The sequence below is a fragment of the Haliaeetus leucocephalus genome, unplaced genomic scaffold (assembly GCF_000737465.1).
Source record: "Haliaeetus leucocephalus isolate CR32 unplaced genomic scaffold, Haliaeetus_leucocephalus-4.0 Scaffold451, whole genome shotgun sequence".
Lineage (NCBI taxonomy): Eukaryota > Metazoa > Chordata > Aves > Accipitriformes > Accipitridae > Haliaeetus > Haliaeetus leucocephalus.
In genome coordinates, this window is record NW_010972887.1 from 6,030,709 (window position 1) to 6,048,023 (window position 17,315).

The 17,315-nt window shown below is 37.4% G+C and overlaps 1 protein-coding gene across 2 annotated transcripts in view; it reads left to right on the forward strand.

The window, feature by feature from the left end:
- ARHGAP15 (Rho GTPase activating protein 15) overlaps window positions 1-17,315 on the forward strand; it is a 337,681-nt gene that overhangs the window by 204,195 nt on the left and 116,171 nt on the right. For both annotated transcript variants that reach the window (XM_010575190.1, XM_010575189.1), the window contains exon 11: window positions 4,988-5,086. In XM_010575190.1, the coding sequence (XP_010573492.1) occupies window positions 4,988-5,086 (99 nt within the window). The remainder of the gene's footprint in view (window positions 1-4,987; window positions 5,087-17,315) is intronic.

A 17,315-nucleotide genomic window follows, 5' to 3' on the forward strand; every position in this document is an offset into this window, starting at 1 on the left:
TAGATTAAGACCTACCTTTGGCGAGTTCTGTAATTCTTCTGGGTTCTGCAGGAATTAAGCAAGTGATCTGGTGCCCATAATAACTTAGGGAAAGTTAGGAAAAGTTTCCTTTGACTTGCAGGGACAGTGGGTCACAAGGGTATTTCTTTCTTTCTTTGACCACTACATGGATGTTTGGAAGTACGTTTCCCAAATCCTGTGGATGGCCAAACACTGGATGAAGTGATATTTTCAGTTGACATGATGGTCAGAAATAATTCAGCTAATTTTAAAATATCTCATTTTTGGAGACCTGTTTTGAGGAGTACAGCAGACTCACTCTCTTTGAATTCAAATGAGCTATTGTCCCCAGTAAACCACCATAATTTCTTAAAAGAGACCAGTGTCTGTAGTACTTCTCTATTTTCTGAGAATGTGAAACAAATCTGGCAGCTCATATGCCACTTAATAGTAACTGTTCACAAATGTAATTTTTTTTTAAATTGATGACCACCACAGATCAACGATATATAGTAAATCTCCAAGTTAAAAGGACTGGCAAGATTCCCAGCAAGCATAAATCAGAGGAGCTCCATTGACAACCTCGCTGACTTCAGTCAGCTGAGGACCTGGCCCGCTTATTGTGAAAGCGTCGTGACATTATTTGGAGCCCCAGTCTGGGATCAGCATCATTTTAATGTCTGATTTAATATGTCTGACTCTACAGACTGAGCAGTTAGAAGAAGTCACCTTTCAGAATATGGCCCAACTGCATCCCTTCCCTCTCCAAAAAATCCACTGCTATGGTGCCTACACTTCTGTCCCTCTCTCCGTACGTTCCTCTCTTCTTTTGCCTTCTTGTTCTCTTTCCCCCTTTTCCCTCCCAACATTCAAACAGATACAAAGAAAACAAACAGATATTGATACAAAGCTCTGGTAGTCCAGCAGTTCAAAATCCAGCTGTAGCAGGGTTAACTCTGTTCCTGGAAGGCACTGAATTACTTGGATATCTAAAAAGTTGGGCATTACACCATTGTACCTTCTCCTCTCATGTCAGAATTTGAGCTTCTCTGCGAGAAATGGGAATATTAGCCATGCCCTTCCCTGTTTTTTTAATAAAAAACACTGAAGTATGACTTCCTTCCAAGTGTGGCCACATCTCATCCATGTACACCAAAACCAGTTAAACAATGACATTCTTAGTGAGGATGTGGCTTTAGTGATTTTTTTTTTAATTGTTTCTTTTCCAGAAGTATTGTCTCCCATAGACTAGATTTCTGCAGCTCAGAATTAGTGGCTTTGCTGCAGCCTGCGAGAGCTACTCAAAAAAAAAAGTAGCTCTGTCAGGCTCAGGGAAAACTTGCAGCTCACCAGAACGAGCAATCGTTGCGGCTGTAATCATCATTTTCTATTATACAACTCGCGAACGTCCATTCCCTCCTCTTCTGGTGTCTCATTTTATATCCATGTGCAAAGCTGTCACACACCCCACCATCTTAAATAGAAAGTTTAGTGCGCAGATATCGGGGATGTGTAATGTAAACCATACCACCAAACGTATTATGAATATATTGCTCTTCTTAAAAACGCTTGTTGGTTTTTCATACTACAGTATTGACTAACTGTCTGTGTTTGATGTATGGTTTACCAGCCTGATGTAGACTTATGGTTAGAGCTTAACTTGTTAGTTCTGCTTTTGCAGCCAATTCAGAATAACTACAGATGCCCCAAGATATTAAAATTGACTGCTCAAATGGACTCAGTGTGGGAGTTTCATTGGTTTTAAATTGATAACAGCTGAAAGAGTGAATGATTAAAGCTGTATATGGGCATAGTATGCAGCTCCTTTGTACGAGCTCTTGTGAACAGAATCCACTGTATGGGAATTGCCTTTGTTCTAATAAAAGATATTTCTGAACAATTGTTAGTTTAAATTTTTAAATGATGAAACAAGAGCATTTCAGGAGCCTATGGAGGAAATAATTCCTGAGAAACTGGAATAACTCTGAGAAGATAAAGTGGATTTCTATTCAGAGGGGAGCATTTAAAGTTAAGTAGCATTCCATAAGGTGGTAATTGTGTCTATTTCCCAGGCATTTGAGTTAAATAAGCTGGATAGGAAACATAAACTGTCATAACAGGAGGTTAGGAGTGTTGTGTACATCTTTTTTTTTTTTTTTTTCAAGTCATAAAAAATGAAGTTTTGAAGGGCCTTATCACAAATAAATCAAACAAGGGCTTTTTTGCTTCTTTTACCCCTTTGGGAGCAGTTCTTATTTTTTGAAAAAATGTCCTGGATAGTTTCCCCTTCAACTAGTTTTAAAGTACATATACACATCTATAAAAGAATAAGAAAGTAATATTTTAATCTTAGTTACACATAAATCTAGTTTACAAAAGTTAGTGATTTGCCGTTCCTATAATTCCTTGTTTTCAAAATGCTGCACAAACAAATCTTAACTGAGTTTTCCTCAACTATCCCTGTGACCTCTAAGAGTGTAAATATGGCAGTGTAACTACTGCCATTCCCATGTTTATGTACAGAAACAGATCCAGCAAAAAATCAATTGACCAGAGAGAGTCACGGAGTTTGCGGTTCAGGAGTACGCAGAATTCAGAGTATTTGGATGACTCGTGACATCATGTACTTATAAATACTCATGAATTTCTAGAAAGGGGGAAAAAAAAAATAGATCCAAAGCAGTTGTGTGTCGTTGTTTTACCATAGACTCTTTTGATGCCCAGCAACTGTTAATGCTGATTTGCTGCCCCTTCCGTTCAAGACAAAAATCCTGAGGGCCTATTTTCTAATGAAGTGTTTTAAAGCTTAACTGCAGGATACAGAATGTGACCATATCCATATATTGAAAGGTATGTAAAATGAGGTTAAACATTTTGCTGAAGGTACAGAATCTGCACCCAGAAAAGAAGCAATGGACTAGGTGAGAATTGCAAAACAGTTTCCAGCCTTTTCAAAATTTCTTCCCTGGAATACCAAGTATTCTGCATTCATACTGGGGACTGAAAGAGTAACTGCAAAATAACCTGTAAGTTGATTATAGTTTGTAATAGAGAAGAGAAGCTGCTGAACACCCATGCATTAATTTTGTTTCAGTTCTTCATGTATTGCTAAACACAGCACAGTTCTTTGCCTGTTTTGCTTCTGAAATTGTTTACAAGTGTCTTTGTCCACTAAATAAGACACATTTTTAGTTCTTTTTAACATAATTTACATTGGAGACCATTCCATATTATGCAAAGAATTTGACAGGTCTTTGCTAAAATTTAAAAAAAACAATTAAGATGTCAAAAGAGGAAGTGCTAGTACATTTTAATCATAAATCTCTGTATATATAATTACCACTGAAGGCAGCTATAAATGTTTTATGAAGAAAATGTAACCAGACTGTGCTTTGTCAGAAACATAACCCCAAAACATGTAACAGACTGTTCGCTAATGCTTAACGCCACACATGCACACAACCTTCTTCAGTGTAGTTCTGTGAACCCAGTCCTCCATCCCTTCTGCAGCCGAAACTCCGACTAACTTAAATTCAGGCTTTGATGTACTCTACCAGAATGCAGATCGCATGCGTTGGGAGGTGCCGGAATCAACTTCCCTGCTACGTATCAAGAAATCCAAACCGTCCCATGCACCCCACCTTGCTTCCCTGATTGTTCCCTAGTCTGGGGTACTAAGAAAGAAAAGGCAATCGAGTTGCTCTTGAAATCTAAGCTTAGTAAGAAATAGTAGTGATTAACGATAGGAAAGCGAAGCTCCTTGCGAAGCGGAAAACAAACAAATGGGCTTTTGCCTGCTGGTGAGGAAAAGGGGCGCTGCTCGGAGGAAGAAGCACTCGCACTGGTTATGGTGGAAGATGGTGGGACCCACTATGGAGGAAACATCCAGTGCCGTGGGAACTGTAGAGGACAGCAGGAGCTCCTGCTGTTCTGCTTTTTGGGTTTGCTGTGCAGAGCCCAGGCTGGTGCTAGCACCCTTCAGCTATCTACATAAAAATTTTCAAGGCCTCTACGCCAATTTTGAAAATGTAGTACTCTGGTGAAATGCTATATGGAGACTGTCTCTTTGGAGAAATGATCATAGTACACTCTTATTGTTTGAGCATTTAACTGGCTCCTATTGAGTAGTTTCTCTCATCTGCTTGATTCATTTTGATTCTAGCTGACAACGTCCTCATTACTGATTGCTCTTTTCATAATTTCTCAAATATACAGAGTGGAAATGAGGTGGAGGAAGCTAATTAGTTACCCTAAGAGTTTAACCTGCTTATATAAATATGTTTTAAGATCAACATTCAAACTTGATCAAAACTTTAAAATCATAAACTTTATCTAGTTAAATGATTATTCATCAAAGAAACAATACAAATTAGAAGTTAAACTTGGTGTAAAGTGCAATCCTCATCCAAAGACATCTAGGACCTTCTATTTTTTTAAACAGGTAATTTGATGATAAAAAAGCCTCTCGTAACGATGAGATTAAATTGTATTAAGTCCTAATGAGTTAAAGTAATGAAACCCCTGCACCCCTACAGTTCTCTATGGCAAGAGTGAATCTCCGTATGCATGGAAGAGACAGGCTACCCAACAATATGAGTTTCAGGGTTGGACCAAGAGTTATCATGTAGGATTTTGGATTCAACAAGATATGGAGCTCTATCTCTAGAATGGCCTTCAGTTTTTTACGGCAGGTCCAAGCAAACTCCAGAGACCTTCCAGCCTCAAAAAGGTCAAGGTGAAGGTGTAAATGGCAACTGAAACTTGAACCCAGGGCAAAGTACCCAAGTGCTACGGGCAGCAGACACTGAGACGTTTGGTTCTGTGGCAGAAACCAATGTCCTGTAGGACTCAAAAAGGATTTGTTTCCAACTTTGTCTCTCCATCGTTGATAGCTGAGTTTTTAATTAATATGCAAGCTCAGACAAGAGAAAAATCCCACTACTACTAATATGCCTTAATGTATTTTCCTCTTTTTTTCCAAACGTAGATCAAATTTTTGGCTCCCATTTGCACTTGGTTTGTGAACACGAGAAATCTACAGTCCCCCAGTTTGTAAGACTGTGTATAAAAGCTGTTGAAAGACGAGGTGAGTACCTTAATATTTGACACTATTTTTTTCTCTATTAGTAATCAAAACATTAACCTTGTAACTCTGCTAGAATTGCCAGGGTAGGCAAGCAGTTCCATTTATAATATAGTTATGAACTGAACTATATCACATTCTGTATCTTCATTTTCTTTATATAAGACACTAATAGAACCCATTCATGCTGATTATTCCTTATAATTTGTTTGACATGTTGTTGGTTTAGTCTTTCTCTGGGTAAGCAAATGCTAAACATCAATAAAATGTCAGTAACTTTCGTTCTGAAGTCTCTGGTGAGTGTAATGCCAATGCTTTTTCCTAAGTCCTGAATTGTATTCAACTAAAATAAATGTTATATTCTAGTGTGACCATATTTTTTTTAATGCGTGCAGGTGTCTAATTTTTACAGTTACTTTAAAAAGCCATAATACTGTAAGAATATTGGAATCAGTATTCATGCTCATTAAAAAGTTTTGATTAAGAAGAAGGATTTTCATAGTATAAAAAAGATGTACTTAACACCGTTGCCTGCCTTCCTTTCTGCAGAGTGTATCTTCTCTCATTGAAGGTCATTTTCTTTGGAAGGTACATGCGGTAGATGCAGAATCTTAAAATGTATTGTATAAAAATGTGAGGCTTCATCACCATCTGTTACAAGTTTACAACTTGTTCCAGGGATCTGGGGAAACATATATCTTGCAAAAGATAGAAAATTTATTTTCAGAATAAGGCTGGGTGAACCCATTGTCGCTGCCATATACTGGAGTCTCAGAACAAGAGAACCAATGAAAAATAAAAAGATACTTAGACCGTTAACCACAAAGGAAAAATCTATTTTAATTCCATCATTGCTACCTGGGTTTATAGTGAAAGGTGCAATAAAACTACCCTGGAGTTTCAAACTCTGGGAAATTCATGCTTTAATTATACAGCAAAGAGAGCACTGGGATATTATTATTCCCAGAATGATTGGCAGGAAGTCAGAGACTAACAAACTGGAGATCGTTCAGTAGGGGGAGATAGTAGCATTGTTTCTTTGGAGGAAGGCTGGATAAAGAAAGAGACAAAGAAAGGGGGAAATGTGTGAAGTGACTATTAATAGAGGAGGAATTGTGAGGAGAAATTCAGAACATGAAAAGGAAAGGCAGAGATTAGATTATAAAAATGCCATGCCATGCAGAACATGTCTAATTGACTGTTCGGTTACGATCTTAGCACAGGTTCTCCAAAAGATGTACTAGATAATTCATAGATGTTTTGTGGTATCTGACCTCTCCTCCAGAAGAAGTGAGGCCTGAAGTCTCTGCACTGCTGAGCTGTAATAGAAAAATCCAAGAAACCTTATTAGATGTTTATTAGCTGTGTGATTATCAGAGAAATTTTCACAGAAGAAAATGAAAATATCAGTGTTTCTTCCAAGGGTTTCCTTCTTTGGAGTATTGCATTATTGTTCTCGTGTTTCCTCCAAACTTGCTGTGACTTGAGAAGTCTCCCCGTTTTAGTTAGCCTAATATGTAAATAAAAGCTAATCATATGGCATGAGATAAAAATTTCATTTTATCACCGTATTTATGAGTTTATATTTGATATACAGTTTTTTCTGTTATCAATTTCTTGGATTAAGATGCTTGCATTTACTCACATTCTATTTACTCAAAGTGTTGTTTTTACTAAGTTCTGGCATAAACTATCTCAGGACAGCAGTAATTTATGTGAAGCTAAGTCCAATGTTTATGCAAGCTTCTGATGACATTTTATACCGGGGTTGGTATTAGGAAGCAGTATGTGGAGGTGCCAAGTCTCCCGGCATGGCTGAGACTCAACAGATCTGAAGCCCTCCTCTTAATGGCCAGATATGCCTCCAGCCAAGATACTCAACTGCAGAGTCATGGGAAATACTTATGTACCAATTATGGGAAAGGCACATTTAATGAAAACTGTATGTTTACTTTCATAGTCTTAGTAAGATGGCCTAGATACTCAGTACAGCTGGCATATTGGCTGTTGTAGAAAAGCTTTTTTTCCTATTTAGAAAATATATCATCTACATACTGTAACTGTACCAAAAATGTTAACTTGCGTGCTTCCTTTAAGATAAAGGATTATTAGGAAAAAAGACCTTAGGAGACTAACCCTAAATGTCGCTTACAAAACATTCATGCTTTGCTGAACGGTTGTGTTCTTATTTATCAGCTCGAGGTTTTAATTATTATTTACCTATTGATTTTCTTTTTGGTTTTCTGATTTTTAGAACATTATCACCGTGCACAGAAAGAAAGTCTAGCAGCGATCTGAATAAACCGTATTAATTAGTACATTTTCCTGTGTAGATGAGGTTACATACAATAGCCAACTGTAGTAATATTCTCTCACAGATTAAAAATGTAGAGGGTGTCATTAACTGTTGGCAAGATTTCCTGTTTAGTTACACTATTTTTAAATTAATATCTACATTGAAATCAAAGGAATTGGTCTGAAATTATTTTGCGGCAACTTAGATCAGATTTTGGTCACTTATCCCCTAGGCTACTGTTTGCTTACTCACCATTTCAGGACAGAGGTTCTTTATGAGGTTTGGTCTAAAAATTCTCCCACCAAAATGCATATTTATCTCTCTGACAAGGATTTACTTGTTCAAGAGTGGATTCCGTTTTTTCAGCTTCTTTTCCTATTTGTAGTTACTGAGATAGGAATGGGGATCAGAGGGTCTTTCTACATTTACTCAGCCTTCTTGCAGAGCTGGTAGTGGAGTTTAATAAGGATAGACAATAAAAATGTGCCTGTTCTTGTAAACTTGCAAGACAATTGTCACATTTGACTTTTTTTTTTTTAAGCAAGTTCATGTTTTTTTTTCCTTCCTGTGTTATTTATTTATTCATATTTTTTAATGAACTTCTTGTCCCAAGTATTTAGCTATACAGACCTGTGCTGCTGAAGTCAATAGTATCTACGCAAAGAGCATTGCACCCTTGGTATCTAATGCAATATCCTAAATAGAAAAAAAACTCCCATGCATGTGATGTGACCTGGTGAGGATAAGGGAGTAATTCTGAACCATGCAATGATCAGATTGAAGAAATACAGTGGCTACTCAAAGATTTCTAACATTTCTTGACTTTCTACTTTCTCAGGGACTTGGAGGAAAAGTTTTTCTTGGAACAGTGTGTTCCTTGTTTTTTCCACGTAGTCTTTTACTTTGCCATCAACATGTACCTCGGATGTAGGTGGGGCTTTTCTGGGGCTACCAGTTGACCTGATTTTTTCTATCTGTATTCCACCCTTTTTCTTGTCCCCAGAAAGTGTCTGATGGGTAGCCCCAACCCTGAGCTGAGCGGTGCAGCAAGGAAATCCTGGGACAAGCCTTCCAGCGTACTATAACTCACATGCTGTGCACTCCTGCCAAGGGTGGGGCCCATTGCAAGATTTTTGGTGTTTCTAGGCCAGATATTATTTCCAGTCATTTCTTGAGTCGCCTATTTATTTTGTTATCCACGACCCTTTAAAAGTCCTGGGTGGTTTGGTGGGTTTTTTTTTTTTTTTTTTGCCTTTTTTTAAAATATGTGAAAGGCATGAGTAGAACGCATTAAAAAAAATAATAAAAATATCAGTCTGCATTGCACCTAAACAAAATGCCATCCAGTACTTCTCATAGTAGTGTTTTATCGTGTGAAAACAGTCTGATACTAAACTCTTTTGCAGGGATGATCATTTGTCTCTGTGTCTAATGACACACCCTGAGCAGTCAGTCTCCTAAACCTACTGAGGGTATCCAGTGTAGTTCAGGTTTTGTAAAGAAATACAGTACTAATGCTCCAGGGAAATATAATTTAACTTTCATCCCTCTTTTGAAACGTCCTTCATTTTCTCCCTCCATTCCCAAAACCAAGTTAGTGTTCTCAAATCAGCCTAAATGACTTGAAAAATGACACTGCAGGCAGCAAAGCTGATGATTACAGGTACCGTTTCCATTCTAAACTGGACATTGCAGACATTGTTTTCTGTTGCTTTTCTTGGAGCACAGGATGCTCTGACAGGAATGATACACAAAATTACATATTTGATTCAATGCCTAAAAGCCACCCTGGGATCCATAACCTTGCTTAAAGATTTAAGAAAGACCTTTAGTCCACTTCTGAGAAGGTTCTTAGCTCAGAAAACTTTATCTTTCAACTTTACTTCTTAGCAGCTGTTATGTTTTTTTGCTGTCGTTTGTTTGACAGGATCCAGTTATAGGTTCCGATGTCTGTTTAAAGAAACAGGGAGGTTGTTGGCTTTAAAATTCCCTTACTGCTTGTGTGTTCAACATTTTCCCAGGCTTTTCTACATAGTTTGCCAAGTAAAGGGACTGACCTTTTGTAGCAAACACTTTTTCATTTCTAAATGCTCACTTTGATTTTTGTCCCATTTTATGCTCATTCCAAACTGTTTACAACCCACTAAAAATGACTGTGAATTATATGTTTGTGTAATGGATTCCTTTTGTGGTCGGAGTGGAATGTTTACTTTGAACAATTAGTTATCTTTGGGCAGATTATAGTGACCTGAAAAAAGAATGGCTAAAATTATTATAGTACCTTAACTATTTCCTTTTGTTATCTTCTCTGTTTGTCCAATGTATTATTTACTGGGTTGCGTTGCTCTGAGCCCCAGTGAACAAATCATGATAAATAAGAGCAATGACAAAAAAATCCCTGAGCGTAGGGCTCTTGGGTTGGGGGCTGAGCTGCTGGGGTAGGACCGGGTGTGCTAGCGAGACTTCAGAAGTCACCATTAGGTACTTAGGGGCTGGCTGTGCAACGTAAAAAAAGACGTGATTTTGAAAGAAATTTTAAGAGCTTGCTCTCTGAAAATCAGATTTCTCAAAGGTGTCCAAAGTTTGACACGCCAAAGCACCTGAAATTGAGACTCAGTTTGGCTTTAATGTCCGTAGCTGTGATTTGATTACGCATAATGTCGTTGCGGAAACACACGCGCACAAAGTCTCATACTGCAGAATATTCAGGGTTTGAGGAAGAAATTGTCTTTATGGGCAAAGATAAAGTACCTTATGGGATGTAATAAAGAAATACAGTCATCCTGATGAAGAGAAATGAAGATAAAAATGGTATTTTAAACTACCTCACCTCCCAAATGCCATGCTGCCCTGTGACAGAAGGTTATGTCCCTTTCATCAGTTTTATCTCTTAATCTAAAAGCTAAAGTGCAGCTAAAAGCACTTTAAAACCTATTTATAAAAAAAAAAAAAAAGAAAAGAAAGCGATATTTCATTACCTTCTAAATCATATACCGCTTAAAAGGTAGTCAGTATTCTGGTAGAAAGTTTACATAGAGGAGAGTTCACTTATCTCAAGGAGTTCAGCAAGGAGGAAATGAGTTTTAAAAATATAAAGTATTGTGAATATATTTATATAGCTAGGAAAAAATGAGTTTTTAAAACAGTTTAATGCCATCTCATTTTCTAATGGAAGAAAACACTGCAGAAGAATTGAAAAAAAAAAATCCCAAACACCTCCTAAAGCTGATGACTCCTGTGCTGGGATCACTATATGTGGTGGGGTGTAGTTAGTAGGTTATAGGAGCACGGTGAGGATGGCAGAAGACAGGAGGCCTGTGCAGCCAAGGTATGTATTAACAGCCACTATATACAACCTCTAGCAGTTTCTATCCCTCTATATATTGTAATATTCCATATTATTAGATTTGTTTTCAGCGACTTGCTCCTCCAGGGTGTGTTTAGCTTAAGCAATTTTTTTTTTTTTTTTAATGTATTTGGTTCTCAAAAATAATTCATTCCCATTCCTGAGGACCTGAAGAAGGCAGTCGGAAAGTACAGGGTAGTTTTGCCAGAGTATGCTCACCACCATCTTTGAGCTTCCATTAAATGTACAGTGTTCCTGGGCTACTTCCCAGCACGATTAGACCAAACCCATCAGCCGGTGGCATAAAGGATTTGTTCTGGCAAGGTTTCCTTGAGAAGAAGGGAAACCTCAGGAGACCGACCTATCCTGTGCAGTTTTATTTTTCTGTCTGAGTGCAGGATTATTCTCCAACAGCACTTGGCCCCTGAACAACCACTGAAATGTATTTTATTTGTGTTTTCTCTTTGTCATATCTTTTAGCATATTTCTACCCTCGGAGCATGAAATTGTTCGCGAATAGCAGTTTGTTTCCTACAAGCTCATTCACTGATTTTCAGTACTTATTTTCCTTTGGAAAGGTATTTTCCAAACTTTTTTTTCCTTATCCCAGGCCTACACATGCTTCCTTGCTTACTCTGATATAATTTTACATACTGTTTCCAGTGGCTTTAGAATTCAGTACCCTGAAAGTACAGAGATCATATTGCTCCACCAAATGATCTGAGCTCCCAGTTCTGCTAATTTTGTACTGTTCATTCTTTCCCACTTTGGGATAATCTATTATGCTTGGATCCAGGCACGCACTAAAAGCTAATACTTCCATGAAGAATGTGCAATTTGTACTGTTTAGCTTGTGATGAGATTCCTGAAGTCTTTTATGATTCTATCTTGTTCCAAAGAGGCTTCTGCTCCCAACTTTTATATGCACTGAATTTAAAAAAAAAAAAAAAAAAAGGAAACAAAACAAACTGATAGGAAAAAAAATTGCACACACACAAAAATATCCAGCAGTTCAGCAGATAAAGCCTTTTTCCAGGGAATTCTAGTGGGCTGAAGAAAACTGTTTCTGAGGGCATTGAACTATGTTTACTTGAAAGTAGCCGACACGCATAAACTGAAATGTACAGATGAATGCAATATAAAACAACAAAGTTCTGAGAAAAGCCCTTGCAAGTTCGTGATTTAAAATGTTTGGGGCTTTTTTTTTTTTTTTTTTTTTAATTTTTCTTTTGAGTGGAAATTAAGGGTGGTTGAATTTAGTGCAAACATATTGGCAAGCTTTCCTCAACCATTTCTGTCTTCAGGCTCAGGCAATCCTGCTATAGCCACCTTTCTTAGAGTAAGAGCCAGTTAATAGCGTTGTGCAAGGTCCAAGTCAGAATTGGCTCTGAAGGGTATTCACTCTGGGGCCTCTGTGTCTGCTAGAAAGCCACATTCTGAGTTAGAAAAAATATCAAGAAGTGTCAACAGGAAACATCACGGAAGGGCATACAAGACAAATTAGAGAAAAGGAGACAACAGCAGGGAAAAAAAAAATAATAAAAGCCTTGCAATGGCAATGCACAAATGAGAGAATAAATATATATTTAAAACATTTGAAAGCAGAGACTGTAAGCTAGTTAGAAGAAGAAAAAAACATTAAAAAGGCAGGCATTTGAACCAGTTGCCGTCTTTGTCATAGTTACCTGATACCTGTTTCATTGATTAATCTGTTCCAGAGAAATGTATCCTTTTCTATGAAAAAAAGGGGGATTTGTATTTTAAGCCTTGCCAGTAACAACAAGCAGACACTCAGTGTGCACCAGAGTAACATTTACAATGCCTGGGCCAAATTCATGCCTTGTGTAATTTTATTGCTTTTACTGGAATTACACCAGAGATGAGTTTGGCCTTTTGCCTTTTTCTAGCATTGTATAATATATCTATTAGTGAACATGTAGAAAGAAACAGGGCATTTTGTCTTCAGAATTTTCCATAAAATCTTTTTCAATAGGCTTAATAAATAAAATAAACCACTTAACCTATGAAATAAAAAAGAATCAAACAACATTTTCTAGATATTAAAATAATGTTAATATACTTTGTAAATCAAGTAGTTGACATTTGTACACACTGAAACAAAAAGTCTAGAGAAATTTAAAGCCAGCTGACTGTCTTTGTTGCTTACTCTGTGCCAAAGAGAAAATGAAGGTCCTGACATACCCCCTGGTCAGAGTCAGATTCAGGGAAGCTCACACATGAGGGTATCCACCTCCTAGCCATGAAAAAGATAAAAAGATAGACACAAAAATCCTCTCTTTTCTTCCTGAATAAACCAAGGATGTGAGGCATTGTGCCCTAGTACAGTACACATGCCATCACAGACAAGGAGCTGGCAGTATTTCCACTGCAAACCCCATTTAGTCAGACTTTACAGTTCAGCCATTAATAGAACACTTTGGGCTAACACTTGACAAAATGAGTCTTGGCCTAGAGGAGATGTTCACAAACACACACACAAAAAAAGTTAAGTCCATTAAGTTCCTTTGGGGGGGGGGAAGAGGTAGTTGTAGTTTCAGATTCTTTCAACATCCCTCTTGCTTAAAAATAGTTATGGTTATTAAATAAAATTATGAAGGTATAATTCCACAATGTAGTCTAATTGCATTTCCTGTGAGGGGAAAAAAACCCCATGTTACTACAACTACACTGTATTTTTTTCAAAAAAGTTTTACAGCAATAAAAGAAAAGAAATAAAAAAAAACTTTTGCTGTCTGCATGCAACACTATGGGGTCATTTAAAAAACCCTGTCTCCTTTTTTCTGCCTGCAATTCAAGAGAGCAAATAACTGCAGTTGTATTTTATTACTTCAATTATTTGCTGTAGCAGCTTGTGTTACATCAATGTTTTAACCATATAATATAGCAGTCTAATGGGATTGATACCTAAGTGAGAGAAACTCTACCAACAGAAAGCTTCAGGAGCAAGGCAGAGGGCAAAGTAAGAGAGTAGCTTAAAAAGGCGGCTTTATGTTAAGGCTTTCACTTCTTTAAGAGAAGATTTTTTAGCTCATTTTACTCCCCTGAATTTATGAAACCGATATTGTTAGCAATCTAGTAACTGAATTGTCCCTAAATTGGCTACTGCATGATAAACCCCCAAGGAATTAACAAGTCTTTTAAAGATCTCCAGTGGTATAGTCGCTTAGCAGACTGTTTTATTACAATCAGGATCCTCATGGATCATGGATGTAATTATATAGCAAACCAACTTCTTTTTGTCTTCAGGCAGACAAACAATGTTCCCTGGTTTGGGAGGAATGACATATATGTAAATGAGAGCAAAATGTGGCCATTTTGTTTCGTAACACAACAGAACCATATCACTTGGATCCCGAGCAGATCCAGCCAGCCTGATCCAGCTTTCTTTTCATAAGTCCTTCATGAACCTTTTTTTTTGGTGTCAGAGATGATGCGTTTCAAATAATTGAAATTCCTGGAAACAGATATTGCTATTAGAACCAGCTTTCTCATTTTTGTTCTACTTTGTAATGGATATAGGTTATTTCTTTCTGCAATTCCTGCTTTACTGGTACCAGCCTCTGGCCACCAAAATAGGTGGATACTTCTCTTTAAGGGCCCGAATAGATCTATTTTGTGATCAATGCTTGTTCCTTACAGTTAAGGAAATGCTTCTGTGTTTTGTTGGATCAGGGCCTTAAGCTTTATATATTTGGATCAGAAATGTAAATATCCAGATTTTCTCTCAGGATTTAAAAACAAAGAACAAGAACTTGTTCATTTGCCCAGATTATGGGCCATTTACAAGTAATACTGAGGCAATTAAAATCACCACAGACCCCTCCAAACGAAGGGTAAGGTGATGGCTCTTCTCTGAGATGTCTTCACTCAGAAAATTTAAAGGCCTCAGAAGAGAGAAAGAGGCTTTTCCATGCCTCTTCGCCCCATCTTCCCAGGAAAAATTTCCCCCAATATTTCAAACCGTATGTTTAGATTTGTCAGTCCCGAACCGACATGGTGTTACGTGACATAACGCGCCGAAGTAGCTGCCACCAAATGGCTTTTCTGTGCCAGCAGTAACCACACGATGGTGTTGGAGGTACCACAACTTTTTGTTTGCTTACAAATGAAATAATTTTGATGAGTGTATGGTATCAGTTAGCAAGTGTTGAGTTCTTCATGGTGATACTGCTCATGTTGACTTAAATGGAAAACGGATCAGCTCAGAAATCTTTAATAAGAAAAGTTTCTCAGTGTACTTGTAGTGATGCCCTGTGGAGCCACTAGAACTAAAAATCTGTCAGCATACTTGGTAGAAACTTTGTTTCATGGTTCTCTAACTCATATGATTGAGATTAAAGTGAACAAAATCTTGGCACATAGTTTGGCAGTCAAGAAGCATTCCTCTGTGTGTAGATGTGTGTGTGTGAGAGACAGAGAGACACAGAGAGGGGGAAATTTAGCAGCCACTCATTTGGTGTGAAATTATCAGGTGTTACATATTTTTAATAAACCTTAGTAGAAAGATAAGATACATCCTCTTCTAACGAAAACTGCTTTCACTTAGCCTGTAAACAGCCTTTGAACAGGCTGAGCATCTACTCTAACCACTGAAAACAAAATCATTCAAATTCTCCAGCCCAGCTAAACTGTAAGCCAGACTTGAAACCAAAGGGGAAGGTGGAAGACGCTGGACGGGTGCTCGTTAGGCAGTCAGGTTTTCCTACCTTACCACTGAAACAGAGGAGCTCACAAATCGCTTTATTTAATGCCCTGATCTATGACAGAGCTCTTTGCACAGGAGCACTTCTACCATCACTGAGCAAAGACACAAACTTTTAAGATACTTTGCAAACAGTCGTAATATACCGATGTTTGAAAAGTATCTGAATCTGCACGCTAGAAATTGTTCGCAATGGTTTCTTTTATTATCTCTGTTTCAGCTGCATTTTTGTATTCTGATCTGTCATACATTAAAAACAGAAAGAGCCCAGCTTACAGTAAAAGTTTGTGCTAGAATCTTTGCAACTGTCTTGGATGTCTCTATAGTAAACGTCATTAATAATTACCAGAATTTTCACCAAAGAAGGAAATTAGATATGGAGAACACTGTATGCCAACTTCGCCTTTCCAAGCCTTCAGAAATACCAGAGGGTCTGTGTGAACCCTAGTAAAAGGAATGAGATTGGATTTCCACTTTCCTTACATCATTCCTTGTCACAGTCAGCATTAAGATACAAAGACAACGATTCAAATCAAAATTCTTCCCGTAGCTTCAAATTTTAAAATAATGATCTTGCATGAAAATATCAAATGATACTCATATTTATGCATTTGCTTCACCCAAAATTCAGCTAACAGATATCCAGTGCATTTTATTGCCAGCAACTAGGTTTTTTTCTTATCAGAAGTCATTTTTCTGTATCTCTTGTATGCCTCAGTTATGTTTCAGTTACATTATTTGTATTTCATCGTGATTTTTTTTTTTTTTTTTTTGCATATTGCAGAGTAGAAAGCAATTTCTTCCACTTCAGACTATACTTAAGCAACCTCTTTTCAGGAGTTCCTGAGTAATTCATACACAAGTTCTGTGCTGTTTTAATGTAGTATACCATGGTATGCATGGCAAACCATAAAATGAAAACTACGGAGTTGCTTCTGTCAGAGTAATGAAGTATGCACTAGCCTCTTCAGTTTTGGTACTTATCACTCTTTGTAGCCCAGTTCAGGATTTTTATGGTTTCTATAGATATCTGGAGGACTTTTTTTTGCTGAATGTTGCTTTGGTAATGGATCAGATTTTGCCCAAATTAAATGGAGGCAGAAAAAAAGCTTTTAAGTTACCTGAACCTGTTCGGGGACAGTAAATGTAGTGGGAATGACAGGAAAATTAATACCTCTAACTGCAGAGTCCTGCAGCTAAGATAGCAAAAAAAAAGTGGAAAAATATCTAAGCACGATAGCTTTGTGTCACATCAAAATTAATGTTTCCGTTTTTTCACATAGTACTGTTTAATGTCACTGTTTCATAACACTAAAAATATGACTGTTGCAAAAACAAGAAAATTTTGCTTACCTGCTAGACTAGAGGTTTATCACACAAAAGAAGGTGTAAAAGCATTCATTGGAATCCCATGATTTTAATCATTATTGTGTCTTTAAATGTGCACAAAGTGCACTGGGGCAGATATTATTAAAGTAAAAGTTTTCTAGGTATGTACATATACACACACACACCTTTGTATTATCACATTTATATGTTAGACAGATATGCAATGCTAAGAATTCCGTAAGCTGGTGTTAGATAGCCGTATGTATACTTATCTTCCAAGAGACCCTCTGAGTTTTCCACACAGGCATGGACTGTAACACCCAAAGGTGTCTGATAGCGTGCCTTAGACTGCAGAATCTAATTTTTAAATGTTTTCTCCCACTTAAAGATAAAACGTAAATACACAGATAGATGCCTACAATATGATATGAATAAGCGAAGCCTGTACATGAGAGCCCAAACTCCATTTTTAGAGCAGGATTCTGCACATTCCTTCTGTTAGAAATCCAGAACCGAGCTGGTCTAACTTCTAACTGTA